Below are 25,943 nucleotides of genomic sequence, written 5' to 3'. Positions count from 1 at the left end.
AAGAAGACTAATCTAAACCAATTTGAATTTGGTTGGGGGGGGGGGGGAGACAGTGCTGCTGGAGACTGATTGGACCTTCTCCCCTTAGGTGAGCTGTGAAGTCTTCTGGCCCTGTGTGTGTTACATCAATCTGGTTGGTGCCTGAGAGGTTGGGGAAGGACTGCAAGTTCAGAGCTGCAGCCTCGTCAAATCTCCCTATTGCAGTGGTTCTCAGACATTTCACACTGGGACCCACCTTTTAGAATGAGAATCTGTCAGAACCCATCAGAAGTGATGTCATGACTGGAAGTGATATCATCAAGCAGGAATTTTTTTTAACAATCCCAAGCTGCAATCCTACCCACATGACCCCAGGAGTAAGTCCCATTTACTATCATTGTTAAAAGTATATATATAGTAGCCTGTTAAAAGGATGGATCTGTAACATTTCCTCAAATGCAGTCACATCCCAGGGTAGCATCAAGTCTGATTTATTAAAAATAAAATATTGAAATGAATGGGGACCCACCTGAAATTGACTCACAACCCACCATGGGTCCTGACCCACAGTTTGAGAAACACTGCCCTATTGAGTACAATGCAAACTTTGATGTCTCCTCTTAATTCACTAAGGAGATTTAACACAAACTGGAGAATTGAGAAGCTTCTAATCTTTACCTTTCCTTTGAGGCACACTTTACCAGATCCTCAAATTTCATTTCTAGGCCTGAGCCTGGTCAGTTTTATTGGCATCTCTATTTGAAATACATATCCACAAAAGCAGATACAGTACATCATTTTGCCAAGGCAGAGTCACATAATAGTTGTAATTTACATGAGTATTAGCATCAGCAATTGCTTATACAAAAGTGCAAACAGCAGTAGAAATCTGAATAAAAGCCTGTACATCATGTTCTTCATTCAAAAGTATCCAAAGCAGTCTCGATTAATGCTGGCCTGAATCACTGTAACACATAGTATGCCAAATTAGTTTGCTTGCCTTAAAGCAGGGGTGTCCAAAGTTTTTGGCAGGAGGGCATCATCGTCTCTCTGACACTGTTTCGAGGGCCAGGGAAGAAAATAATTAATTTACATTTAAAATTTGAATAAATTTACATAAGTTTACATAAATAAATACATTAAAGATGAACTTATATGAATGAATGAAGGTCTTGCAATAGCTCAAGGCCTATAAAAGGCCTTGCACAAAGCAAGGATGGCCTTTCCTTTGCTGCTGCTACTGCATCACAGACATGAAACAGCAAGCAGTGGAGGGAGGCCTCATCCCACAGCTCACGCGAGAGGTCAAACAGTTGCCCTCACACTGAGAGCGGTTGTGTTGGGCCAGTGTGGGCTCCAACAAATCTCCAGAGGGCCAGAGGCTCACTGGAGACTGGGGGCTACCTGAGGGCAGCATTGAGAGGCCTCGAGGGCCGCAAGTGGCCCCAGGGCCGGGGTTTGGGCACCCCTGCCTTAAAGCATATGCAATTAAACAGATTCTTTTTTTCTGACAATAATATTTGCATCCCTCCTCCCTGTTTCAGGAAACTGATCTGCAATGTGAATATGTAGTTTCTGCTTCATACCTTGTAACTAGGCATTGCTCCTACACAATTTCTTTTTAACGGGATTTGAAAGAGAACAGCACCTGTAAGTGTATACCCTCTACTGCTTTGCTGCTCCCAGCTAGTATAAGAGAGTTCGCTAGTACAGTGTAATAAATACCGTGATGCACTCAGACAGGAAAGACCTAGGTTCATATTCCAGTTCAGTCATGAAATGTCATGCTGACCTTTGCTAGTCACCATCTCTCAGTCTAGCCTCTCTCACAGATACTTTGAGGGCAAAATGGAAACCTCATGTAAACCATCCTCAGCACCTTGGAGGAGATACAAATCTTAGATACAGAGAACAATATCTTTTATTGGGTCAAATACTATGAGTCCATGCCTATAGTTTTTCCCTCTACAAAAATTCAAGATGTCAGTTCTAGATATTATGTAGCAGTTTGCCCCTGACTGTCTTTCATACTATTCCTGTGTGCCCATTTGCCCTAAGAACAAAGAGTTGCAAAACAAACAGCAAGGAACCGAACAGAATAAATCAATGGTGCCCTTTCAAGCAAATAAACTTACTAGGGAATAGATGTAAGCAATGCACTGGTTTATAGGATGGCGGATAATGTCTCTCATAATGTCTGGACAGAAAGGAGGATTGTCTGGGCAAATGAAACAAGGTTAACCAAGGACCCCCTCCAAAGTTACTGACAAGTCTGCTATAATATAAATGGAGAGGTCAGACACAAAATGTTTTTGATGTCTCAGACTGAAGCCTCTCAGAAAATATCTCTATTTTATTCCTTATGTTCCCCCCACTTCCACTCTCTTTCCTATCATCTAAATTTTTGGCAGTATTTATCTTAAAGGTGCAGCTCGGAGATTTCAAAAGAGATACAAGTAATGTCCATTGTAATAGGAGCCAAGTACATCTCTAAAGATAATCTGTGTGGCATTCTATCAGATTTTTTCCCCATGTTAATGAATTGTCTCTTACACATAAATGATCTTCAATACTTGATGTCTTTTTTTTTTTTTTAAAAAAAGCTGTCTTACTGGATTTATGACCCAAGCTAATTATTGATTAGCATTATCATTAGCAGGAAAAGAAATTATCTCCTCATCTAGTGTCAGAAAGGTCTGGAGTATAAATTATCTTGGCAAAAGAGAAAAACAATCCTAAGTATATTGATTAAAAGAGCAATCCTATGCAAGTTTACTCAGAAGTAAGTCTTATTGAATTTAATTGGACTTACTCCCAAGTAAGGATTGCAGCCTGAGGACCCAAACCTATCCTACCTTCCAGCTCCAGTGTAGCCACAATGCAGCCCCATGGTAAAAGAACACGTTCCTATACCTTGAAAAGACCCCAGTGACTGCCCCTCCATCACAGGATGCAGCACAAACGTCACTGGCACAACTGTACCAGCACTGGAAAGCTAGATAGGATTGGGCCCTATGTGGAAATTTTAACAGTTTTTTCAGTTTCAGTTTCAGTACCTTTATTGGCATACAGTTACAATACATACACACATATACAAGAGAGAGAAAAACAACTTAAAAGAGCTGACTAGAGAACCATAACATACCAAACTAAAATTGACAATTATAAAGCACGGACTTCAGGATGTAGGGACACGCTTCAAGTTGGACGCCACTATTTGTGAAATAAATGTTGCTATCTGGAAAATGATGTTAGGGTCAGTGGAGGCTAATAAAGATTGCAATATAACAGAGACCTCAAAAGAGGAGTTAAGATAAGATTGGAGAACTAAGCATTTCCTCCTAGCCACACTATGAAGCGGGCAGTGAAAAAGGAGGTGATCTAATGTTTCTGCAACTCGCTGGGGGCAAGGACAGATTCTTTCCTGGAGAGGAATACCTTGAAATCTACCCCAAAGAACAGCGGATGGAATAGAGTTGCAACGGGCCATAGAAAAGACCCTTCTAATTTTGGGACATTCCAAAATGTAAAAATAGTTGGGAATTTCCCCCACTTTGACTGGTAGGTGATGATATACTGGTGAACAAGTTTTATTAACAGCAAGTAGGATATTAGAAGTATAGGTATCCAAAAGTCTCCCTTTAATGAGCCTAAATGCCTCATCTTGGGACAAATGACCAAGAAGGTCAGGCTCAACTCCTAGTTGTTTTATTTTTGTGCTCCAAGGTTTATCTGAGAAATATGGGTCATCAAGGAGGTTATATAGGAGAGTGTTAGGATCAGTATTATAGAGAATTTTTAGCCAAAATTTGGTCGCTCTAATCCATGCCAGTGTTTCAAGATGAATTTGGCCTGATTCGATACAGAGCACCTCATAAGACATGCACCGGGGCAGGCCTAGTATACTTCTTAATGGAAATTTTAACATAGGAATGTTCAAGTCCCTCTTGCAAAGAAGTTTCGCTTGCTTTATTGAAGCTCTTTTGGTTTCATGTAAAATGATGTTTTGCCTCCAGATTTACTTCAAATTTCACTTCTGGAAAAATCTGTTGGCAACCAAAGAATGCATAGAACATTTCTGAGAACATTTCTGAGAAATATTTAAGAGTCATATTCACCAATATCAGCTATTTTGTGATGAAACTCAGCACATCCTGAGCAATGTTGGTGAGTCCTACGACTAGAGTTCCCACTGAATTTCAGCTCGAACAGCACTGAATTTTGGAGGGTTCTCTTCAAAGAAAAATGCTTGAAGAATTTTAAGGAAAACAAACACAGTAAAGCCAAAGAATAGCAAAAATTCTCTGAGGGGTTCCTCTCATTCCTAACAATTAAGCCCACTGGTTAAACAATCTGTCCCTACCTTATATTTCAATAAATGCCCATTCTTACAGAAGCAGGAAGAAACTGCATTTTTAACACTGACACACAGCCACATTGCAAATGGGGAGTGAATTTATTTGAACAATCCTACTGAAACCATTAAGACTTCAAACTTAAATGAACGCAGCATGACTCCCATTAAACAAATGTGGGCATTCTCATCGAGCCTGTTTGAGATCGCTTCACACATGTACAGTGCCTAGTGGTATGAGAGTACTTCTGTGTGATGCAACTCCACACCACTGCAAAGTGTGCGAGAATGAAATAAATATGTGAACCAGACAGTCAAATAGGCAAGTTTTCACCCACACTGTCGCTCACAGTGGGATACCCATTGGGTAGGAAGGACACATTCAATCAGCCCTGTCTAAACGGTCACTACATTCATACACATTCCTCAACATTCAGGGGGTAGCTCTGCTAATTTGTAACACCAAAAAAACAACAACAAAGGGACTTGGGACACCATAAAGACTAACAAATTTATTCAGTTGTTGGCAACCTTCAGTCTTGAAAGACTATGGCAGTAATTTTTAATCCTTTTCATCTCATGGCACACTGGCAAGGCATTAAAATGGTCAAGGCACACCATCAGTTTTTTGACCATTGACAAGGCACACTGTGCTCCCAATGGGGGGCTCACATCCCCCAATGGCCCTATTAATAAATGACCCTCTCCCAAATTCCTGCGACACATCTGGGGACCATTCGCGGCACACCAGTGTGCCATGGCACAGTGGTTGAAAATGGCTGGACTATGGTATCGTGCTCTGAATGGTGGTTCTGGTACAGCGTCTAGTATGGCTGAATAGGCTGATTCGGGAGTGACAATCCCTTCCACACTGGGAGCAAGCGTAGTCTGTCCCTGGTCTGTCTTCCTGGCTATGGGCCTTCCTTCTTTGCCTCTTTGATTTGTCTGTTGGGCAAGTGTCTCTTCAAACTGGGAGAGGCCATGCTGCACAGCCTGCCTCCAAGCGAGACGCTCAGAAGCCAAGGTTTCCCATCTGTTGAGGTCCATTCCTAAGGTCTTCAGATCCCTCTTGCAGATATCCTTGTAACGCAGCTGTGGTCTACCTATAGGGCTCTTTCCCTGCACAAGTTCTCCATAGAGGAGATCCTTTGGGATCTGACCATTGCCCATTCTCACGACATGACCAAGCCAACGTAGGCATCTCTGTCTCAGCAGCGTATACATGCTAGAGATTCCAGCTAATTCCAGGACTATGTTGTTTGGAACTTTGTCCTGCTAGGTGATACCGAGGATGCGTCGGAGGCAGCACATGTGGAAAGTGTGGAAAGTGTTCAGCTTCCTCTCCTGTTGTGTGCGAAGAGTCTGTGACTCACTGCAGTACAGAAGTCTAGTGCCACATGTTTGATTATATGCCTCTGGGGCATAAGTCATGGGTGTGTTCTCGGTGCAAGGAGCTCCAGGGTCTCAGGGAACGCGTCCACTCCCTTGAAGCCTTGGTGGCCGACCTGGAGAAGCGCAGGCAGGCAGAGGAGGACCGTGGGGAGACTTCCGGGGACGATCAGGCTTCGTCCCAACCTCAGGCGTGCAGCTCCTCGGCTGCCCGGGTGGGAAGTCTCGGGACTGGAGGACGTCATCCTGGAGAGGAGGGAAACAATCCCCTAGGGGGGACCCCTTCTCCAGGAGATGGGCCCGTATCCGAATGCACTCAGGATACTCCTCGGCAGGAGGGGGGTCGGGGGCTTCTTGTAGTGGGGGATTCGATTATTAGAAACATAGAGAGGGGGGTTTGCGACGGATGTGAGGACCGCATGGTGACATGCCTGCCTGGTGCAAAGGTTGCGGACATCATTTCTCATCTAGACAGGCTAGTAGACAGTGCTGGGGGAGAAGTAGCGGCTGTGGTGCATGTCGGCACCAACGACGTGGGCAAGTGTAGCTGGGAGGTCCTGGAGGCCAAATTTAGGCTTTTAGGCAGGAAGCTAAAAGCCAGGACCTCAAAGGTAGCGTTCTCTGAAGTGCTACCTGTTCCACGTGCAGGGCCAGCTAGGCAGGCGGAGATCAGGGGTCTCAATGCGTGGATGAGACGGTGGTGCAGGGAGGAGGGGTTTAGATTCGTTAGGCACTGGGGAACGTTTTGGGACAAGCGGGGCCTGTACAAGAGGGACGGGCTCCACTTGAACCAGAATGGAACCAGACTGCTGGCGCATAACATTAAAAAGGTGGCAGAGCAGCTTTTAAACTGATCCCTGGGGGAAGGCCGACAGGAGCCGAGGGGCATCTGGTTCGGGACTCCTCATCCCTATGGGATGAGGATGGGGAGGTTAGAGAACAACAAGACAAAGGCAGAGTAGGAGAAGAAATTGGGAAAGGTAGCATGATGGGATGTGATAGACGGTTTGGCACAATGAGAGGATGTGGGGACAAAGGAGCGAATAAGCAGCCCATCCTAGGGCATTCCATGTACAAATGCTTTTATGTGAATGCCCGAAGTCTACGAGCAAAGGTGGGAGAACTGGAATGTCTGGTGACAAGGGAAAACACTGACATAGTGGGCATAACGGAAACCTGGTGAATGCGGAGAATCAGTGGGATACCACAATCCGGGCTATAAACTCTACAGAAGGGACAGGCAGGGGCGTGTTGGAGGTGGGGTGGCCGTTTATGTTAAGGAAGGGATAGAATCCAGCAAAGTAGAGATTGAAGGTGGGTCCGACTCCACCGTAGAATTTCTGTGGGTTAAATTACCAGGCTTGTGCAGCGATGTAATACTGGGGGCGTGCTATCGTCCTCTAGACCAGAAATTGGATGGGGACCTTGAAATGAGGAAACAGATCAGGGAGGTGACAAGGAGGGACAGGGTTGTAATCATGGGGGACTTCAATTATCCTCATATTGACTGGGTCAATTTGTGTTCTGGTCACGATAAGGAAACCGGATTTCTTGACGTGCTAAATGACTGTGGCTTAGAGCAGCTAGTCACGGAGACAACCAGAGGACAGGTGACTCTGGATTTAATATTGTGCAGTATGCAGGACCTGGTTAGAGATGTAAACGTTACTGAGCCATTGGGGAACAGTGATCATGCTGCGATCCGTTTTGACGTGCACGTTGGGGGAAGAATACCAGGCAAATCTCTAACAAAAACCCTTGACTTCCGACGGGCAGACTTCCCCCAAATGAGGAGGCTGGTTAGAAGGAGGTTGAAAGGGAGGGTAAAAAGAGTCCAATCTCTCCAGAGTGCATGGAGGCTGCTTAAAACAACAGTAATAGAGGCCCAGCAGAGGTGTATACCACAAAGAAAGAAGGGTTCCACTAAATCCAGGAGAGTGTTTGCATGGCTAACCAGCCAAGTTAGAGAGGCTGTGAAGGGCAAGGAAGCTTCCTTCCGTAAATGGAAGTCTTGCCCTAATGAGGAGAATAAAAAGGAACATAAACTGTGGCAAAAGAACTGTAAGAAGGTGATACGGGAGGCCAAGTGAGACTATGAGGAACACATGGCCAGCAACATTAAGGGGAATAATAAAAGCTTCTTCAAATATGTTAGAAGCAGGAAACCCGCAAGAGAAGTGGTTGGCCCTCTGGATGGCGAGGGAGGGAAAGGGGAGATAAAAGGAGACTTAGAAATGGCAGAGAAATTAAATGAGTTCTTTGCATCTGTCTTCACGGCAGAAGACCTCGGGCAGATACCGCTGCCCGAACGGCCCCTCCTAACCGAGGAGTTAAGTCAGATAGAGGTTAAAAGAGAAGATGTTTCAGACCTCATTGATAAATTAAAGATCAATAAGTCACCGGGCCCTGATGGCATCCACCCAAGAGTTCTTACGGAATTGAAGAATGAAGTTGCAGATCTCTTGACTAAGGTATGCAACTTGTCCCTCAAAACGGCCACGGTGCCAGAAGATTGGAGGATAGCAAATGTCATGCCTATTTTTAAAAAGGGAAAGAGGGGGGACCCGGGAAACTATAGGCCGGTCAGCCTAACATCCATACCGGGTAAGATGGTGGAATGCCTCATCAAAGATAGGATCTCAAAACACCTAGACGAACAGGCCTTGCTGAGGGAGAGTCAGCATGGCTTCTGCAAGGGTAAGTCTTGCCTCACGAACCTTATAGAATTCTTTGAAAAGGTCAACAGGCATGTGGATGTGGGAGAACCCGTGGACATTATATATCTGGACTTTCAGAAGGCGTTTGACTCGGTCCCTCACCAAAGGCTACTGAAAAAACTCCACAGTCAGGGAATTAGAGGACAGGTCCTCTCATGGATTGATAACTGGTTGGAGGCCAGGAAGCAGAGAGTGGGTGTCAATGGGCAATTTTCACAATGGAGAGAGGTGAAATGCGGTGTGCCCCAAGGATCTGTCCTAGGACCGGTGCTTTACAACCTCTTCATAAATGACCTGGAGACAGGGGTGAGCAGTGAGGTGGCTAAGTTTGCAGACGACTCCAAACTTTTCCGAGTGGTGAAGACCAGAAGTGATTGTGAGGAGCTCCAGAAGGATCTCTCCAGACTGGCAGAATGGGCAGCAAAATGGCAGATGCGCTTCAATGTCAGTAAGTGTAAAGTCATGCACATTGGGGCAAAAAATCAAAAATTTAGATATAGGCTGATGGGTTCTGAGCTGTCTGTGACAGATCAGGAGAGAGATCTTGGGGTGGTGGTGGACAGGTCGATGAAAGTATCGACCCAATGTGCGGCAGCAGTGAAGAAGGCCAATTCTATTCTTGGGATCATTAGGAAGGGTATTGAGAACAAAACGGCTAGCATTATAATGCCGTTGTACAAATCGATGGTAAGGCCACACCTGGAGTATTGTGTCCAGTTCTGGTCGCCGCATCTCAAAAAAGACATAGTGGAAATGTAAAAGGTGCAAAAGAGAGCGACTAAGATGATTATGGGGCTGGGGCACCTTCCTTATGAGGAAAGGCTACGGCGTTTGGGCCTCTTCAGCCTAGAAAAGAGACGCCTGAGGGGGGACATGATTGAGACATACAAAATTATGCAAGGGATGGACAGAGTGGATAGGGAGATGCTCTTTACACTCTCACATAATACCAGAACCAGGGGACATCCACTAAAATTGAGTGTTGGGTGGGTTAGGAAAGACAAAAGAAAATATTTCTTTACTCAGCGTGTGGTCGGTCTGTGGAACTCCTTGCCACAGGATGTGGTGCTGGCGTCTAGCCTAGATGCCTTTAAAAGGGGATTGGACAAGTTTCTGAAGGAAAAATCCATTATGGAGTACAAGCCATGATGTGTAAGTGCAACCTCCTGATTTTAGAAATGGGTTATGTCAGAATGCCAGATGCAAGGAAGGGCACCAGGATGAGGTCTCTTGTTATCTGGTGTGCTCCCTCGTGCATTTGGTGGGCCGCTGTGAGATACAGGAAGCTGGACTAGATGGGCCTATGGCCTGATCCAGTGGGGCTGTTCTTATGTTCTTATGTTCTTATGTACTCAAGATGCAAGCTCTGTAGACCTGGATCTTGGTATGTTCTGTCAGCTTCTTGTTGAACCACACTCCCTTTGTGAGTCTGGAAAACGTGGTAGCTGCTTTACTGATGCATTTGTTTAGCTCAGTACTGAGAGAAAGAGTGTCGGAAATCATTGAGCCAAGTTACACAAAGTCATGGACAACCTCCAGTTCATGCACAGAGATTGCAATAAAATGAGGAGGTGAATCCACATCCTGACCCATGATCTGTGTTTTCTTCAGACTGATTGTCAGTCCAAAGTCTTGGTAGGCCTTGCTAAAACAATTTGCCATTTTAAGAACAAATTTATTCATAAGTTTGTGAATTATGGTCCATTTCATCAGGTGCATATTCCTGAATATACTAAATGAGACTACATAATGAGACAGCAGTCCTCACATCACTCTCTGTATGCAAAAGAGCATGATGTGAAGGGGAGCCAAATTGGGTGTTCTGAAAGGGAGGTCTAGTGGACTGGCATGCAAGCAATTTGCAAACTTTTCACATTTTATGTGTGGCTTTTAGCACATACTAGATCAATCTTGCCACACATTTAGTGTGCCTGCTCTCAGCTTGTTCTCCCTGTTTGTCATTAGAGATATATAAATTTTATTCTTCCATATTTCCGAAGAATTTCCTTGCAGAAACCCATCAATTGTTCTTTTACGGTAGGACATAAACTTGCCTCTTTTTTTGCTTTCTGATATGGCCACTTATGCCCTTGACTCTCTAAACAAATTGAACTTATCTTGAAAGGAAAAAGTAATGCCTTTGAAAGGAAAACATCACATTAACACAAGGGAGCATTATTGAGCTATGCTGTTGAAACTTCTTATGAAGACTCTTTTCAGAGTTTGTCAATACAAATGCTTAACTTTTCTTGTTCCTGCCCTAGGTACTGTTCATAAATACAAAACCACTCCTAACTAGACTGGAGGTTTGCTATAGCCTTAATTCTTGATATTCTGTGTCTTCTTCAGTGTCGACTTTTCAACAGAACTTTGTGTAAATGGATTTTCATGCACAAACCCATCTCCCTTTGAGTTTGGATATGTGAAACCTTACCCCTTTTCCTGCGTATATTATCCCTTTCAACTCTGATGTTCAAGTTCAGGACAATGTTTGTATGCGCGTGATTTTTGTTCCTGTACGCCTTGAATGACTCAAAGCAAAAATTATTATTAACAGTGGCTAGTCCCCCCTCAGGCACCTTTTCCAGACTGAAGAGGCACAAACACTGTAGCCTTTCCTCATAGGGAAGGTGCCCCAGCCCAGTAATCATTTTGGTTGCTCTCTTCTGCACCTTTTCCATCTCCACTATATCCTTTTTGAGATGTGGCAACCACAACTGGACACAATACTCCAGGTGTGGCCTTACCATCAAATTGTACAATGGCATTACAATATTAGCTGTCTTATTTTCAATGCCTTTCCTAATGATCCCAAGCATGGAATAAGCCCTCTTCACTGCCACAGCACATTGGGTTGACACTTTCATCGAGCTGTCCACAAGGACCCCAAGATCTCTCTCCTGATCTTTCACAGACAGAACCCATTCGCCTATATGTAAAGTTTTGATTCTTTGCCCCAATGTGCATGACTTTACACTTACTTACATCGAAACGCACCCGCCATTTTGCTGCCCAGTCTCCCAGTTTGGAGAGACCCTTCTGGAGCTCCTCACAATCACTTCCTTTCTTCACCACTTGGAAAAGTTCGGTGTCATCTGCAAACTTGGCCACCTTGCCGCTTAGCCCTGCCTTCAGGTCATTTATGAACAGGTTGAAAAGTACAGGTCCCAGGACAGATCCTTGGGGCACTTCACTTTCCACCTCTCTCCATTGTGAAAACTGCCCATTGACACCCACTCTCTGCTTCCTGGACCTCAACCAGTTCCTAATCCAGGAGAGGACCTGCCCTCTAATTCCCTGACTGTGGAGTTTTCTCAGTAGCCTTTGGTGAGGGACCATGTCAAACGCCTTCTGAAAGTCCAGATATATAATGTCCACAGGTTCTCCCACATCCACATGCCTGTTGACCTTTTCAAAGAATTCTAAAAGGTTTGTGAGGCAAGACTTACCCTTACAGAAGCCATGCTGATTCTCCCTCAGCAAGGCTTGTTCATCAATGTGTTTTAAGATTTTATCTTTGGTGAGGCATTCCACCATCTTACCTGGAACAGACATTAGGCTGACTGTCCTATAATTACCCAGACTCCCTCTCCTTCCCTTTTTAAAGATCGGTGTGACATTTGCTATCCTCCAATCTTCTGGCACCGTGGCCGTTTCAAGGGACAAGTTGCATATTTTAGTCAAGAGATCACAGTAACTTCATTCTTCAATTCCTTAATAACTCTTGGGTGGATGCCATCAGGGCCCGATGACTTATTGATCTTTAATTTATCAATGAGGTCTGAAACATCTTCTCTTTTAACCTCTATCTGACTTAATTCCTTAGCCAGGGAGGGCCATTCGGGCAGCAGTATCTGCCTGAGGTCTTCTGCCGTGAAGACAGATGCAAAGAACTCACTTAATTTCTCTGCCATCTCTAAGTCTCCTTTTATCTCCCCTTTCCCTCCCTCGCCATCCAGAGAGCCAACCACTTCTCTGGTGGGTTTCCTGCTTCTAACATATTTGAAGAAACTTTTATTATTCGCCTTAATGCTGCTGGCCATGTGTTCCTCATAGTCTCTCTTAGCCTCCCGTATCACCTTCTTACATTTCTTTTGCCACTATTTTCCTTTTTATTCTCTTCATTTATGGAAGCTTCCTTGCTCTTTACAGACTCTCTAACTTGGCTCATTAGCCATGTGGGCACCCTCCTGAACTTAGTCAAGCCCTTCTTCCTTTGTGGAAGGAACATGCATTCAGTCTCCATGCATCCAAGATGTGCATCCAGCCTCTGAGCCACTCCAGGAAGGTAAGGTTGTGTCGGTCAATGGCAGTTGGCGCAGGGAGTTGGGTTGAGTGAGGGAAAGATGGGTAACAGGCGGGCTGGTGAGCGAACCAGCTCAGGAAGGTGGGGACTGGACTCCAGCATTTAAGCCAGATCCCAACCCCCATCCTTGGATGGGTTGGCCCGACACGGGCCACTCAGATTCCTGCCAGTGATTTCCCTGACGCAAATTCGAGTGGCCCCATAGGGCTTGCTGCAGCGCAAGGTAAGGAGAGTATTGAGTATTTGCAACCTCCTGAGTATTTGCAACCCAGGGTTGCAAATGGATATTTGTAACCTCCTGATTTTAGAAATGGGCTATGTCAGAATGCCAGAAGCAAGGGGGGGGCGTTAACATGGCGGGCTGAACTTTCCTGCTTGGGAAAGCACCAGGAGACTTAAACCCGGCTGCTATTGACAGCTTGCAGCCGAGGAGTTCCCTGGATCAAAGGGATAATGAGAAGTTACCTACAACTCTTCAGAGGTTGCTCTTTTTAGGGAGGTATCTCTGGCAAAGGCTGGGGAACCCCTCTTTAGTTTGAGCGATGGAAGAGAAGGACAGACATCTAGCTCGAGTCTTTTGTGGTGAGACAAAGCCTGACGGTTCCCCCGAAATTTACTACTTTCGCTCTGGCAAGTGGCGAAAAATAGTGTAAAGATTTATAAAAGTTGTTTGGACATTCAAGATAAGACTGCCAATTAAAGGAACTTGAAAGAATTTTAATGAGATGAAAGTTATGCTTATCAGAAGGAATGGAATGTGGCGCAGCAAGCATTGTGACAAAGAGATAATAATAATAATAATAACAACAATAATAATAACTTTATTTTTACCCCGCCTTTCTCCCTGAAGGGACTCAAGGCGGCTTACAACAGGTTAAAACAGATTAAAAAATCTTGTCAAAAATTAAAAAACACAAATAAAGATGTGTTTCGAAAGCTTCTAATGGTAGAATGGTCTCCAAATGCTTTATTAGAATGTTTTTCTACTGATTAATGACTTTTTATTGACTTTAATGATTACAATATCTAGGATGTTTATATTTTACTCTTATGTGACATGTCATTGCTTACGAAATTTGACTGAATGAACTTTAGAACGGAAGAACTGCAAACCCATAGATATTTTGAATTGCTCAAATTGACATCTGCTGGTGAAAACTGGAATAATGATCCAAAACTATGGAGCAAATAAAACAAAACAGCAAAGATTACTAACACAGGCACCAAAAATTGAGTATGGAATTCTGGAACACCTGTTTCAGCAGTTTCAGGTTAAAATTGAATTAAAAACGAACAAGAGCTTAAAGACCTGAAACTGGAACTGAAACAAGATATGGCTCAGCTGGAAGAATCTGTCAAAGATATTAAACAAGAGACACAGGAGATCCAGAACAGAGTCAATATCATTGATTGTAGTATGGAAGTCCTCAGTTTAGAACAAGAGAAAACATTGGATATGATATCTTTGATGGAACAAGCAAATAAAGAAAAAACACTGAGATTAAGAGCCGTACCAAAGAATTTCGGAGAAGCTGGAGAAGCTTTGAGACAACAAATGGTACAGGTCCTAGCTTGGTATTTACAAACAGAACAAATCTTTGGCTCAGAAGTTGATCAAGTTTATAGACAACAAAAAAATCTACTGGCTGGATATGATCCAAAAGGCAAGAGACTTTATGCAGAAATTTAAAGAAGAACAGGAGGACTTAAGAGGACAAGAGGGAAGATTAGAAGATATACAACAGGATCAATGTCAGGAGGAAGAGGTTTTGATGGATAATGGATAAACTTACAATTGTTATTAAAGACAAGTCAGTAAAAACTTTTATGGATAATTGGAAACCATTCATGGACTTCTGGCACACCGAGGGGAAAATGAGCCAAATAATCTATGGATTTGATGAGTAGATAAGGAAGTTAATTTTCATGTTTCTTAATTTTCTTGTGAACAATTTAATTTTTAATAAGTCTAGACTGTTTAAGAGCTGATAACTAATTTTTTGTATTGTACTTGTACCCAGTACCTGCAAGACACAAGTAAATGGTGGTGATCGCTACTGCAAATTGTTATTAGTCCATTCAATCAGTAGCCATTAGCATGGGTGAGCATGGAGATGGAGGAAAAAAGATATCAAACCTAGCATCAAACACCTGATTATTATGTACGTTGTCCTATAGGAACTATTTCTCCCACTGCTGAGCCGGTGTGGCAATCACCACTTCAGTTATGGTCACAGTCCAGAAACCAAGTATATCAGTTATGCTAAGAATTCAGATATCTGAATTTGAAACTTATTGTTTCAAAGAACAAGTGTTAGGCTCTAATCCCTTGCTTATTTGACAATACCATGTTATTTTTACTGCTTTGTTAGCAAAATATAATTGGCATTAAAATTTTATGGTAATTATATGCATGTTTCTTTCTGAAGCACACTAAAAATCAATATATCAGCTCCATTTTGCAAGGCATAAGTAGACATCAATCACTCAGTTCTCAATGGTATTCTTAGAGCTCATAAGCAAAACAATACTTCTGCAGATCTCCACCAGTTAAATCCCTGCATTTTTCTCTAAGAAAGCAAAATGCAGTTATTTTATTCTACATAACTTCAACAATCCATCTGTGTTCTGATTTGCATTCATAGGTCATGTGTTCATAGGGCTCCAAACTCCAGCCCAGGGGCCACATTCAGCCCAAGGGAGGTTTCGATCCGGCCCACGGCAAGTGTTGTGGAAGCTTGACTGTTCTGGTCCACAGCAACCTGCTAATGGGCCAGGAATGCAGAGCCTTGTGTGGAGAGATGTTTCTGTTGAAGAGGCTTTCCTGAAGATTGCCCCAGAAGGAAGAGAGAGAGAGAGAAAGAGAGACCGACCAAGCGAGCTAGGTAGGCTGTGTGTGTGCGTAGGGGGGCAACGCAAGAGTAACTTCTGCCTGATTCTCAGCTCCCCAAAATAACAACACAAACCTGAGAGAAGGAGTTTCAGATACACTCACTACCCTGATCAAACTACTGGCGAATCGGTCCTGTCTATCCAACAAATACTGAAAGCAAGTTCTCCCAAAATTAATTTTTCCTTTTCAAAATTCATTCCCTCCTCCTCCACCCCAATGCATTTATTTATTATTTATAATTAAATGTATTAATTTTCCGGCCCTCAGCACTGTGTCAGATATGCAATGTGGTCTTCGTGTTGAAAAGTTTGGAGACCCCTGCTGTAGTTCATCAGTATATTGGCAGCAATCACCCCTATAATTATACATCATTGTACTGTGATTCCATGAAACCACTCCCTAGGGACTATCCTTAGGGCACAGTGGCATTCCTGGCTTTAGAGTCAGGGAGTCATGTGGTACCAGGCAGTGAGGTGCTGCACGGTGTCCCGGAGTGCTCAAAAAGCCTTCTGAGCCTCCGGAGGACCCTTTAAACGCTACTTCTGATTTTCCAGAAGTACCATTTAAGGGCCTCTGGATGCTCAGAAGGCTTTCCAAGCACTGGGGAGCACCGCACAAGGCTCTAGAGCACCCAGATAAGCAAGTCACTCTTGATAGTTACTCTTTAGTTACACTAAGCATCTTTACAGATGCTTAGACCAGAACTTAATATAGACATTTTTTGTAAGAAAAGAGCATGAAAGGTGATCCAATATTTTCAGTGCAAGCCTATGCATGTCTGCTCAGAAGTAGACTCCATTGAATGTAATGAGACTTACTTCCAGGTGTACAGAATTGCAGCCCAACAGCACAAATCTAAGTATGTCTGACAATCCAAAATTCTGTTGAATTCAATGTGATTTATATAAGAACAGCCCCACTGGATCAGACCATAGGCCCATCTAGTCCAGCTTCCTGTATCTCACAGCGGCCCACCAAATGCCCCAGGAAGCACACAAGGCAACAAGAGACCTGTATCCTGGTGCCCTCCCTTGCATTGGCATTCTGACATTTACTCCCAATAAATGTACATGGGATTGCACCCTAAGTCTATTTTCAAAATAGACAACATTTTCACTTTTCTTAATAACACAACAAGTGGACATGGGGTACCCCTTAGGCTTACAAAAACCCCTTACAAAAACTAAATTTTTAAAAGTAAAACCTTCCTTGTGACTGAGCAAAACTGTTTCTTTCATCAAGCTATGTGCAGAATTCATGCTGACAAATAGTTTCCAGTATGGCTTTTGGGGTTCTTCTGCAAATTTGCAAGTCACCCATCTCACCTCTCCTGAGGGCAAACTTGATAGCGCTTCTCAATCAAGAATGTTTATGTGAACTACTTTTCTCTGTTTACGTAAACCTCTCTGCAAAAGTTGCCTTTGAAGATTTCCCTGCGGGATCTTTGTAAACAATCAGTCCAGAACCATACAAATGTGGATTTAGCTAAAAAAAAAATTCTCCTTAGCACTTTAGTAGCCCAATTCTATTGGGCTGCACCACCAGAACTCACTGCCTGGCAGTGCAGCACGTTTTATGCCTGCAGCAAAATGTGACACACCTTTCAGTGAGGTTGGGACATGGTTACAAACAGTGAGCAACGTTAGCGGTCCACCAATGGCACCGAGAGCTGGTAAGTCAGTGCAGGGGGCAAGTGGGAGACAGGGGTGGGCGGAAAAGGGCAAAGACAGGGGGAGGAACAGGGCAGAGACTGGAGTGGGGAGGGGTTGAATCCAGGCTGGGAAGTGGGGGCAATACGCCTATATCCTATCCCTCTTCTTGGCCTCAAACCACCTTCCTGAGTCTACTCAAACTGCGCCAGCAGCAGCACTGGTGTGGGTCCAAGTAAACCCAGCAGGGCAGTGAGGGCTTATACGTGCGCAAAGGAACAAGCAGTCCTTTATTTGGAGGAGACCTCCAGGATTGCCCCTCCCCCACCCTGCAGGATGCAGTGTGTGCTCTGGTGGCATGGCTGTGTTAGCAGGGAGGGAATTTAGTTAGGTTTGGGCTGTAGGTGTCAAACTTTGGGGGGGATGACTAAGTAGTGTCCTTACAAGTCACATTGTAGAAGCTAATAGGTTTGCTGACTGAGGTTGCCTATTTCCTATTGCTTCTGAATTTTACATTGTGGGGTATCATTGGCCCCTACTGGTACATGAACAAACTAGTATATTGTTCCAGTGAAAAAGGAAAGGTCTCAATAATTTTTTTTTTTAAAACTTGTGAATGGTTTTGTGCTTAATACCAGGATTTTTAAAAATGACTTTCTTCAAATACATTTGACCCCAACATCAGATTGATAGAGAAAATTTTGGCTTCGACCAAGGGTTAAGCATACAGAAGTTGCTGTTTTTTCAGGTTAATTATCCACAAATTGGTTTAAAAAGCAATGCATTCACATGAAACAGATCTGGAAAACATACCCATCATTTCCGTCTCCCAAACGAAATTAGCAGTCTGACCATATTGGCAATAGACAGGAGCTTATTAAACCATTCATTCAAAGACAGAACTTCCTCTTTTCTCCTTTTACTAGCTATTAATATAACTTCTGTAAGTGATCAGTGGCAAACATGGACTACTCCAGTTTTTTTCTATGTGATACGTGCTGTTAAAATTACTGCACTTTTTGGTCTTTACAATTTTATTCATTCATTTGCAAGATTTATAAGGTGTCTTTCAAATAGATTGAGACAATGTACAACAATTCAATTAAAACCACATATCCTTCCATTTGTATTTTGAAGGTTATTTTTATAAAAACCCAATAAATACTTTTAAAAAAGAGACAAGTGTGTAAAATATTGTGGCCATACCATACTGTTTCCAGTCCATATCTGAAGGAAGATTCTCCCATAGAATAAAGTTGTTTAGCTGGTTTAAGTAAGAAGGCAAGGAATGGAATCCTTTCTGATTGTACCAGACCTAAAAGATGAAGCAGTTAATATCAGGATGGCCTGAACATCCAATCCACAATACTATATCTTCAGGACCCAAGTTTATTATCAACCAAACACTACTCTGAAGATATTGTACTAATCAGGCAGGAAGAGAGAAAAATCAGGCAAGAAAAAGAATCTGCGTACCAACAAATAAGAATCTGACTAAGATCTCTGGCTGGGATCTAAAAGTTCCCATTCACATGCTTACAATACTTTTGAATTTCTACTTGCCGTCATTTGTGTTGCATCAAGTGTTGCTATGGAGGAACTCAATTCTGCAGGAATGGTGGGAGGTAGAACACTACAGTGGGAATGGGAAGTCTGGAAAGCCCTAGTATACGCATAGAACATCTCAAAGAGACCTTTGGATCCTGGCCTGTGTGCATTCTAAACTCTGTAAGAATCAACTGTAAGCATGATGTCCCAAGTGGACTCCGGGACAGAAAATGGTGCTGGTTTTAGGTGACAGTTTTCAGAAGAGTGAAATGCAGAAACATGCACCATGAAAACTGCCGCCCACCAAACATCAGTGATGGGGGCTGGCTTTCCTACCCTCCCAGAAAACACCCAAAGTACTGAGGCCAATTGCCCATCATGAATGGAGACAGACTAGTGAAACAGGGAAAGTAGGTTGCCAACTGAACAATACATGCTCTCTCTCATGTTTCATTGGACATTGCGTTGCATAATATTTTTAGAAAAGAGATTTGGACGACAATCCTAAGCACATTACTTGGGATTAAGCACCACTGAACAAACTGGGACATACTTCTGAGTAAACACACACAGCATTGTATTGGCAACCTTCAGTCTCGAAAGACTATGGTATCGCGCTCTGAAAGGTGGTTCTGGCACAGCGTCTAGTGTGGCTGAAAAGGCCAATCCGGGAGTGACAATCCCTTCCACACAGGGAGCAAGTGCAGTCTGTCCCTGGTCTGTCTCCCTGGCTATGGGCCTTCCTTCTTTGCCTCTTAGCCTCAGACTGTTGGCAAAGTGTCTCTTCAAACTGGGAAAGGCATTATGACACAGCATTATGACACAGCATTATGGTGCAATAAATTGAGATACGTACAAGCTGCATGCTTAAAAAAATTCCTACATATATAATAAAGTATGAGAAGTGTATTTATCTGACCTGTTACCACTACATGTAACCCTTTCACAAAATGAAACATTCTACATTTCTACATTTTCATAGTTCTGCATACATTTGTACAGTTTTTAAAATGGTTTACTGAGGAGCATGGCACACAGCTTCCTCAGGTCTCAGAAGGTTTTACCGAAAACCAGAAGTGCCTTTCTAAAGCCTCCAGCAGGTCTCCCCATGCCACGTATCACCTGCTAGACATCTTCAGGGTGGGATGTACTGGGCATCCAGCCCCCCAGGGGGTGTGATACATTTTTTTTGCCCCCTGGTGCCAGATCCCTTAGCTATACCATTGGGGGGTAAAGGGACATTTGTCCCCTTGCCCCTGGATAAGCCCCAGCAGCTGCAATGGTTCAACACAAACGCACCAGCGCTATCATTGGTGCAAGTTCAAGTTGATCTGTAGTGGTGGATCAGAATTGGGAAGGGGGATAGGATATGGCACACACCAGCACCACTGAACCCTCCTCCTGGACCCAATCCACCCAACCACCCCATTCTACCCCTCCCGCCCTTCCCCTGCCCTGCGCTAGACTTACTTGCTCCAATTGGCATCTGTGTGACCGCTGGTGCTAGCAGGAAGGCTCTGGCCTTCTGGTCAGCACTCCTGGCCTATGTGCTTTTGCGACAGCACAAACTGAAGGAGCATGTGCCCCACCAGCACTACTAGACAATATGATTGGGCCATAAGTCAGAAGACAGACGAACAAAAATGGGTTTAAATAAATGGGAAAAAAATGTAGGCTTGAATTGATGAAAAACATCTGTGAATCTGCTCTCAATATCTGCTGCTATCCTGCACATAGGCAACCGGGTTTCTCAATTATTTTCAAATTGCAGTAAAAATGTGCAAACTGACTCATTGTGCAACAGAAAGGGATAATTTGTAAAACTCCGGTCAGGGGCCTTCTAGATAGTAATGAATCATACTGCAGCTCTCTCATATTCTAATTTCCCACTTTTCTTCATAAAAGTCTGGGTAAATGGTACTTTCACCATCACGCTTACAGGTCCTAAAGGTCAAAGCAGAAGCGTGGTCGTTAATTATCAAAAGGTTAATGCCATAATTTGATACTACATCAGTCAAAAGTCAGTCCCAGGCAGTATTTTAGATTATACTGTGCCCTTTTTAAGTCTAATGCACAATTGTGTTCTGCTGAGAGAAGAAAAAAAAAAAGGAAGCTCATTCAATAACAGTGTAACTATAATTTATTGTTGCACTGATAATATGGGAGTTGTGCCAAAGTTATTAAAGATACTGACAAAAGCAAATACGCAGGTCATGCCAAAACAATTCAAAATTGTTTGTAGGTACAGTCATTTTTTTAAAAGCCTCTTATAATCAGAAAGAAATAACAGATCGCTGCCCACGCCAACTTCATTTCCCATCTGTCCAGATCAAGGACGAAAGTCATTTTAGAGAACAAAATACAGAGAATGAAATGATTGTCAAACATAAGATATTACAAGGTGGGGAAAGGAGGAGAACTGGAGACTCAGGAAGATTGAGAGGACTGTTTTCTTCTGTAACTAAGGACCCAGACTTATCCAACTTTCCAGTGCAGATGCAGCCACAATGAGGCCCGGGGTAAGGGAACAAATGTTCCCTTACCTTAAGGAGCCCTCCATGACTGCCTGCCCCCCTCCCCCCACTGGCATGGCTGCATCCATGCTGGAAAGTTGGATAGAATTTGGCTCTAAAACATTACACTTAGCTGTTATCCTGTGTCCTCTTTCACATGTGGGTAACTGGAAGAACTGCTACCAAATTTAACTAAATAAAATTGAACCCAGCAGTGGAGGGCCCTGCTCAAAAGAAATAATTGTAGAAATTCTGTAGAGAACTAAAATAATTCTGAAAGGGTTTCCCAAGGGGTGGGTGGGACTTCATACATCTCTAGTACCAATGATATTGACATCTAACAACTGCCACACATGGCCAGGCCTACAGGTGATCTATCAGCCTATCTACTCACGGTGGCTAGACTTAAAAAGAAATCCTTCTCCTCCCTGATGCTGATTCTGAATGTTCCAAACACACTCGTCCACGGTCCTGGCTACACTAGCTGTGTTTGTTGCAGAAGATGCAAAATCAAGGAACAGAAGTTATCGATTACTCACTGCAAACTGACTAGGCAGAAAACACACGCTAATCCCCATATATATGTGATTGACAACAACATTTGCACCACTCCTGGAAATGCATTCAGGTTCCATGTACATTTTTAGGATGGATCATGTGGCTACATAGCATGTTGTTACGTGGTACATAATCATACAATCTACCCAGATGCTACATATTTTCTTGGGAGATATGTGAGAGCAGCCATCCCGGGATGGCAACAATAGAAAAAGGGGGTCTAGGCATCTATATTAACCAGAGCTATAAATCGGAAGACCCTTTTTCCTGAAGCAACCCACCAACCACACTGGACCAGGGTGACCAAATACAATGGAGGACAGAGTGCCTATACCTTTAATCATTTTATGGAAGTTTGGCAGGTGCAGCTCAGCATGGATGGGTTTAAAAAGCAGTAAGAGACATCAATAAAAACATTAAATAAATGTCTAGTGCCCTTGAAGACAGTCTGGAAGTTACAGTTAGTACAGAATGTTTATGTGGTTGCTGGAGACCGGTGGTTTTACTTTGTGGAATAAAACCACCTCAAGTCAAGTGGTTGTCAAAAGACAGAGGTCCTCTTGGTTCAGAAATCCATGATACTGGTGCTGGACTACCTCTTTGCTCTGAAGGGGGTTGCACTCCCCCTGAAACAGCAGGTTCGCAGCTTGGGGGTCATCCTGGACTCACAGCTACTTCTGGACGTCCAGGTTGCTGGACGCCCTGAATGTTTTTGCCCAGTTTCAGCTGGTGTGCCAGCTGCAGCCATACCTGCCTCAATAGGATCATGGCCATGCCTTGGTGACATCAAGATTAGATTATTGTAACCAAGAGGACCTCTGTCTTGTTGGGATTTAGTTTCAGTTTGTTTGACCTTATCCAGATCTCAACAGCCTCCAGGTAGAGTTCCAGGACAGAGACAGCCACCCTGGTCTCCAGTGGAGAGAGAGCTGAGTGTCATCAGCATATGGATGGCACCCAACTCCAAATCCCCGGATGACCTCTCCCAGCAGTTTCATGTAGGTATTAAATAACATGGGGGACGATATAGAACCCTCTGATACCCCACACCCCAAAGGCCAAGCTGCCAAACAGGAGTCCTCCAGGACCACCATCTGGGATCTGTCGGCCAAGAAGGAGCAGAACCACCACAAGACAGTGCCCCCAATCCCCAATTCGGTCAACCATCCCAGAAGGACACCATGGTCGATGCTGTTGAAAGCTGCTGATAGGTTCAAAAGGACTAGCAAGGATGTACTACCTCTGTCCAGTCCCTGGTGTTGGTCATCCACCAAGGCAACCAAGGCCGTCTCGGTCCCGAAGCCTGGCCTGAAGCCAGACTGAAAAGGATCTAAATAACCTGCTTCGTCCAGAGCCCTCTGGAGCTGAGATGCCATCACCCGCTCAACCACTTTGCTCAGGAATGGGAGGCTCGAGACTGGTCAATAGTTTAATACAGAGAGGTCCAGAGGGGGCTTTGTCAGGAGGCAGCGAACCACTGCTTACTTTAATGCCAGTGGCAGCACTCCCTCCCCCAAAGATAATTTACTACCCTCTCTGTCCACTCGGCCAGTCCCTCCTGGGCAGATCTAATCAGCCATGCTGGGCACAGATCTAGTCTTCATGGAAATACCTTCTCCCTCCGTATCCTTCGAGACCAACTGATATGTCCTTGCTCCATGCCCCTTTGTTTATGGAAATCGAAACAGCGGGGGTGCAGGGCAGGTACTTTTTTGTCATTGTACCTGTTTGGAATTTACTGCATGGGAAGGTCCACCAAACAACTTCCCTCATCTGTATTTAAAGATTTTATATTATTTCTGAAGCTTTACCTGAACACAGGAGTTTGGTCTTGCGAATCTTATTTCATTGTTGCTTGGTGTTTGTTTAAGTCAAGAATAGGTTTTACTGCCTGCTCTATTCCATATCTATAAAGCACCTTACTGGGGGGGGGGGAGAGTGAGTGAGAGAGAGAGAGAGAGAGAGAGAGAGAGAGAGAGAGAGAGAGAGAGAGAGAGAGAGAGAGAGCCAGGATGGCTTAGTGGTTTGGGAGACCTGGAAGATCCAAGTTTGAATCACCGCTCAGCCACGAAACTTCCTGGGTGACCTTGATCAGTCACTGTCTTTCAGCTTCACTTACCTCACAGGGCTGTTATGAGAAAAAAAGGAGGGGAGGAACTACGTACACCATCCTGGGATCCTTGGAAGAAGGGCAGTATAAAAATAAGAAAAATAAATAGTACAGATATGTTGATATACAGGTGTGCGCCACCTAACCATGGGGATATGTTCAGTGAACATTCAGTCCAAATGATTGCCTTTGTTGTGTAAACAGATACTCCCTGCTAGACACTAGCTGGCTGCACAGGCTGCTGGAGATAGATTGCCTCTTCTTTGCATTAAGATTCTCTCTGTTGTGTAAACAGACACTCTGCTGCAGGCTATGGGAGACGCGATTGCCTCATTAAGAGCAACGTTGTTGTGCTTTGACCACCATCATATATGCGATCTGTCGTTAAGCAAACGGTTGCTAAGCAGCGCAGGCCTGTATATGGATCTAGCAAGTCATTAGTTCATCTAGCTCACTGTTGCTCCTTCTGACTGACAGCAGGTCTCCAAGACACAGGCAGAGCTCTTTCTTGGCATTGAGATCCTTTCAAGGAAAAACAACCAATGAACTTGGGATCTTCTGCATGTGACATATGTGTTCTGCCATGGAGCTATAGCCCTTCTGTGTTCTAGTGCAAAAACAACAACTAAAAAACTCCCACATTTAAAGGAGTATTTTATTTGAAAACAAACTAAAAGTTGTGCTGAAAAACCTAGGGAACATAGCTGTATGCTTCTGAACCCAAGACTACTGGCAAGATGCAACTATTATAACTTTTGTATTTGGAAATGAGTGGATACTAGATGTTTACTACAGTGACCAGTGCAGCTTTTAATTTAAAGAGGAATCTGAGCATCAGTACAAATTGGGCAGCATTCTGAATACACAGAGCTTACCTTAGCCAAAGATTTATGATGTGACAGTTTGACCTTCATGCTTTGAGGTTCAGCAGATAATCTCCCATCAAAAGACCAACCTCCATATCTGGAAAAGTGGAAGAAAATGACAGCAGAGCATACTATTCATCAACAGTGATAGATTTCTTAGCAGGGTGGGGAAAGATATGAAGAATGGCCTTATGTCAATACTATTGGTTCAACATGTACAAGAAGTAGAAGGAGAAACAGTTATCAAAGAAATAGTACACAAGTACAGTCTGCACCTGCAGGGATGATATCAGGAAGTCTTGAGTACAGAATGAACTGAGGCTGGCAAGGAATGCCAAAAACAACAAAAAAAACTCCTGAGCTGATTAAAAAAAACACCTTTTGAAAAACAAAGGAACTTTTTCACACCCCCTATGGTCCTCACCAACCTCATGATGAAGCTCACAGCGCTATCCTAACTTGCAGTTGGGTGGTGAGCCCATGGTGAATCCAGCGCAAGTTTGGGGGCTGGCTAGGACTGAGGCAAGGGGAAATAATTCTCCTTACCTTGCATCATGCTGCAGCAACCCCAAAGGGGCTACTCAGATCTGCGCCACCGAAACAGGCCACACATGGTGGTGTAAATCTGAGCAGCACGGAGCTGCCCCAGGCTGTCTGGGAACAGGGCTAGGATCTGACATAAGTGCCGGATCCTGGTCCCACCTCCCACTCCCCACCCACCCACCGCCTACCCCCCCTGGACCTCAAAACACCACATCCTGTTCCCCGCCCTCCCTACACACCCCCAGACCCCTGCACCAGCATGGAAAGGCTGGTGCAAACTTACTGGGCCTGGAGCCTGCGTTGGCACAGGGAGGCATGCCCTTGAACTAGCCTCCCCAACTCCCAAGTCAGCACAAACGTGCACACTTGCAAGAGTCCCGAGTTGGCACAAGGGACTTGCACCGGCCCAAGGGCAAGTTGGGTTCTGCCTTTGTCTTGCCTCCCAGGATATGGTAGCTGTTGGATGGCTGCTGGATCATTTCCAAAACTAAGGTATGCAATTCTACCTCCTAATTGAG

The 25,943-nt window shown here is 44.0% G+C and overlaps 1 protein-coding gene across 1 annotated transcript in view; it reads right to left on the bottom strand.

Annotated features, from left to right (window-relative positions):
• Positions 1–25,943, bottom strand: part of ABCA13 (ATP binding cassette subfamily A member 13) — a 256,616-nt gene that overhangs the window by 73,765 nt on the left and 156,908 nt on the right. The window contains exons 40-41 of the mRNA XM_066629193.1: positions 24,892–24,979; positions 18,494–18,602 (exon numbers count right to left, since the gene is read on the bottom strand). Coding sequence (XP_066485290.1) covers positions 18,494–18,602; positions 24,892–24,979 — 197 coding nt within the window. The remainder of the gene's footprint in view (positions 1–18,493; positions 18,603–24,891; positions 24,980–25,943) is intronic.

Source organism: Tiliqua scincoides, chromosome 5, assembly GCF_035046505.1.
Source record: "Tiliqua scincoides isolate rTilSci1 chromosome 5, rTilSci1.hap2, whole genome shotgun sequence".
Taxonomy (NCBI): Eukaryota; Metazoa; Chordata; class Lepidosauria; order Squamata; family Scincidae; genus Tiliqua; species Tiliqua scincoides.
This window is presented reverse-complemented; position numbering and strand designations above follow the sequence as displayed.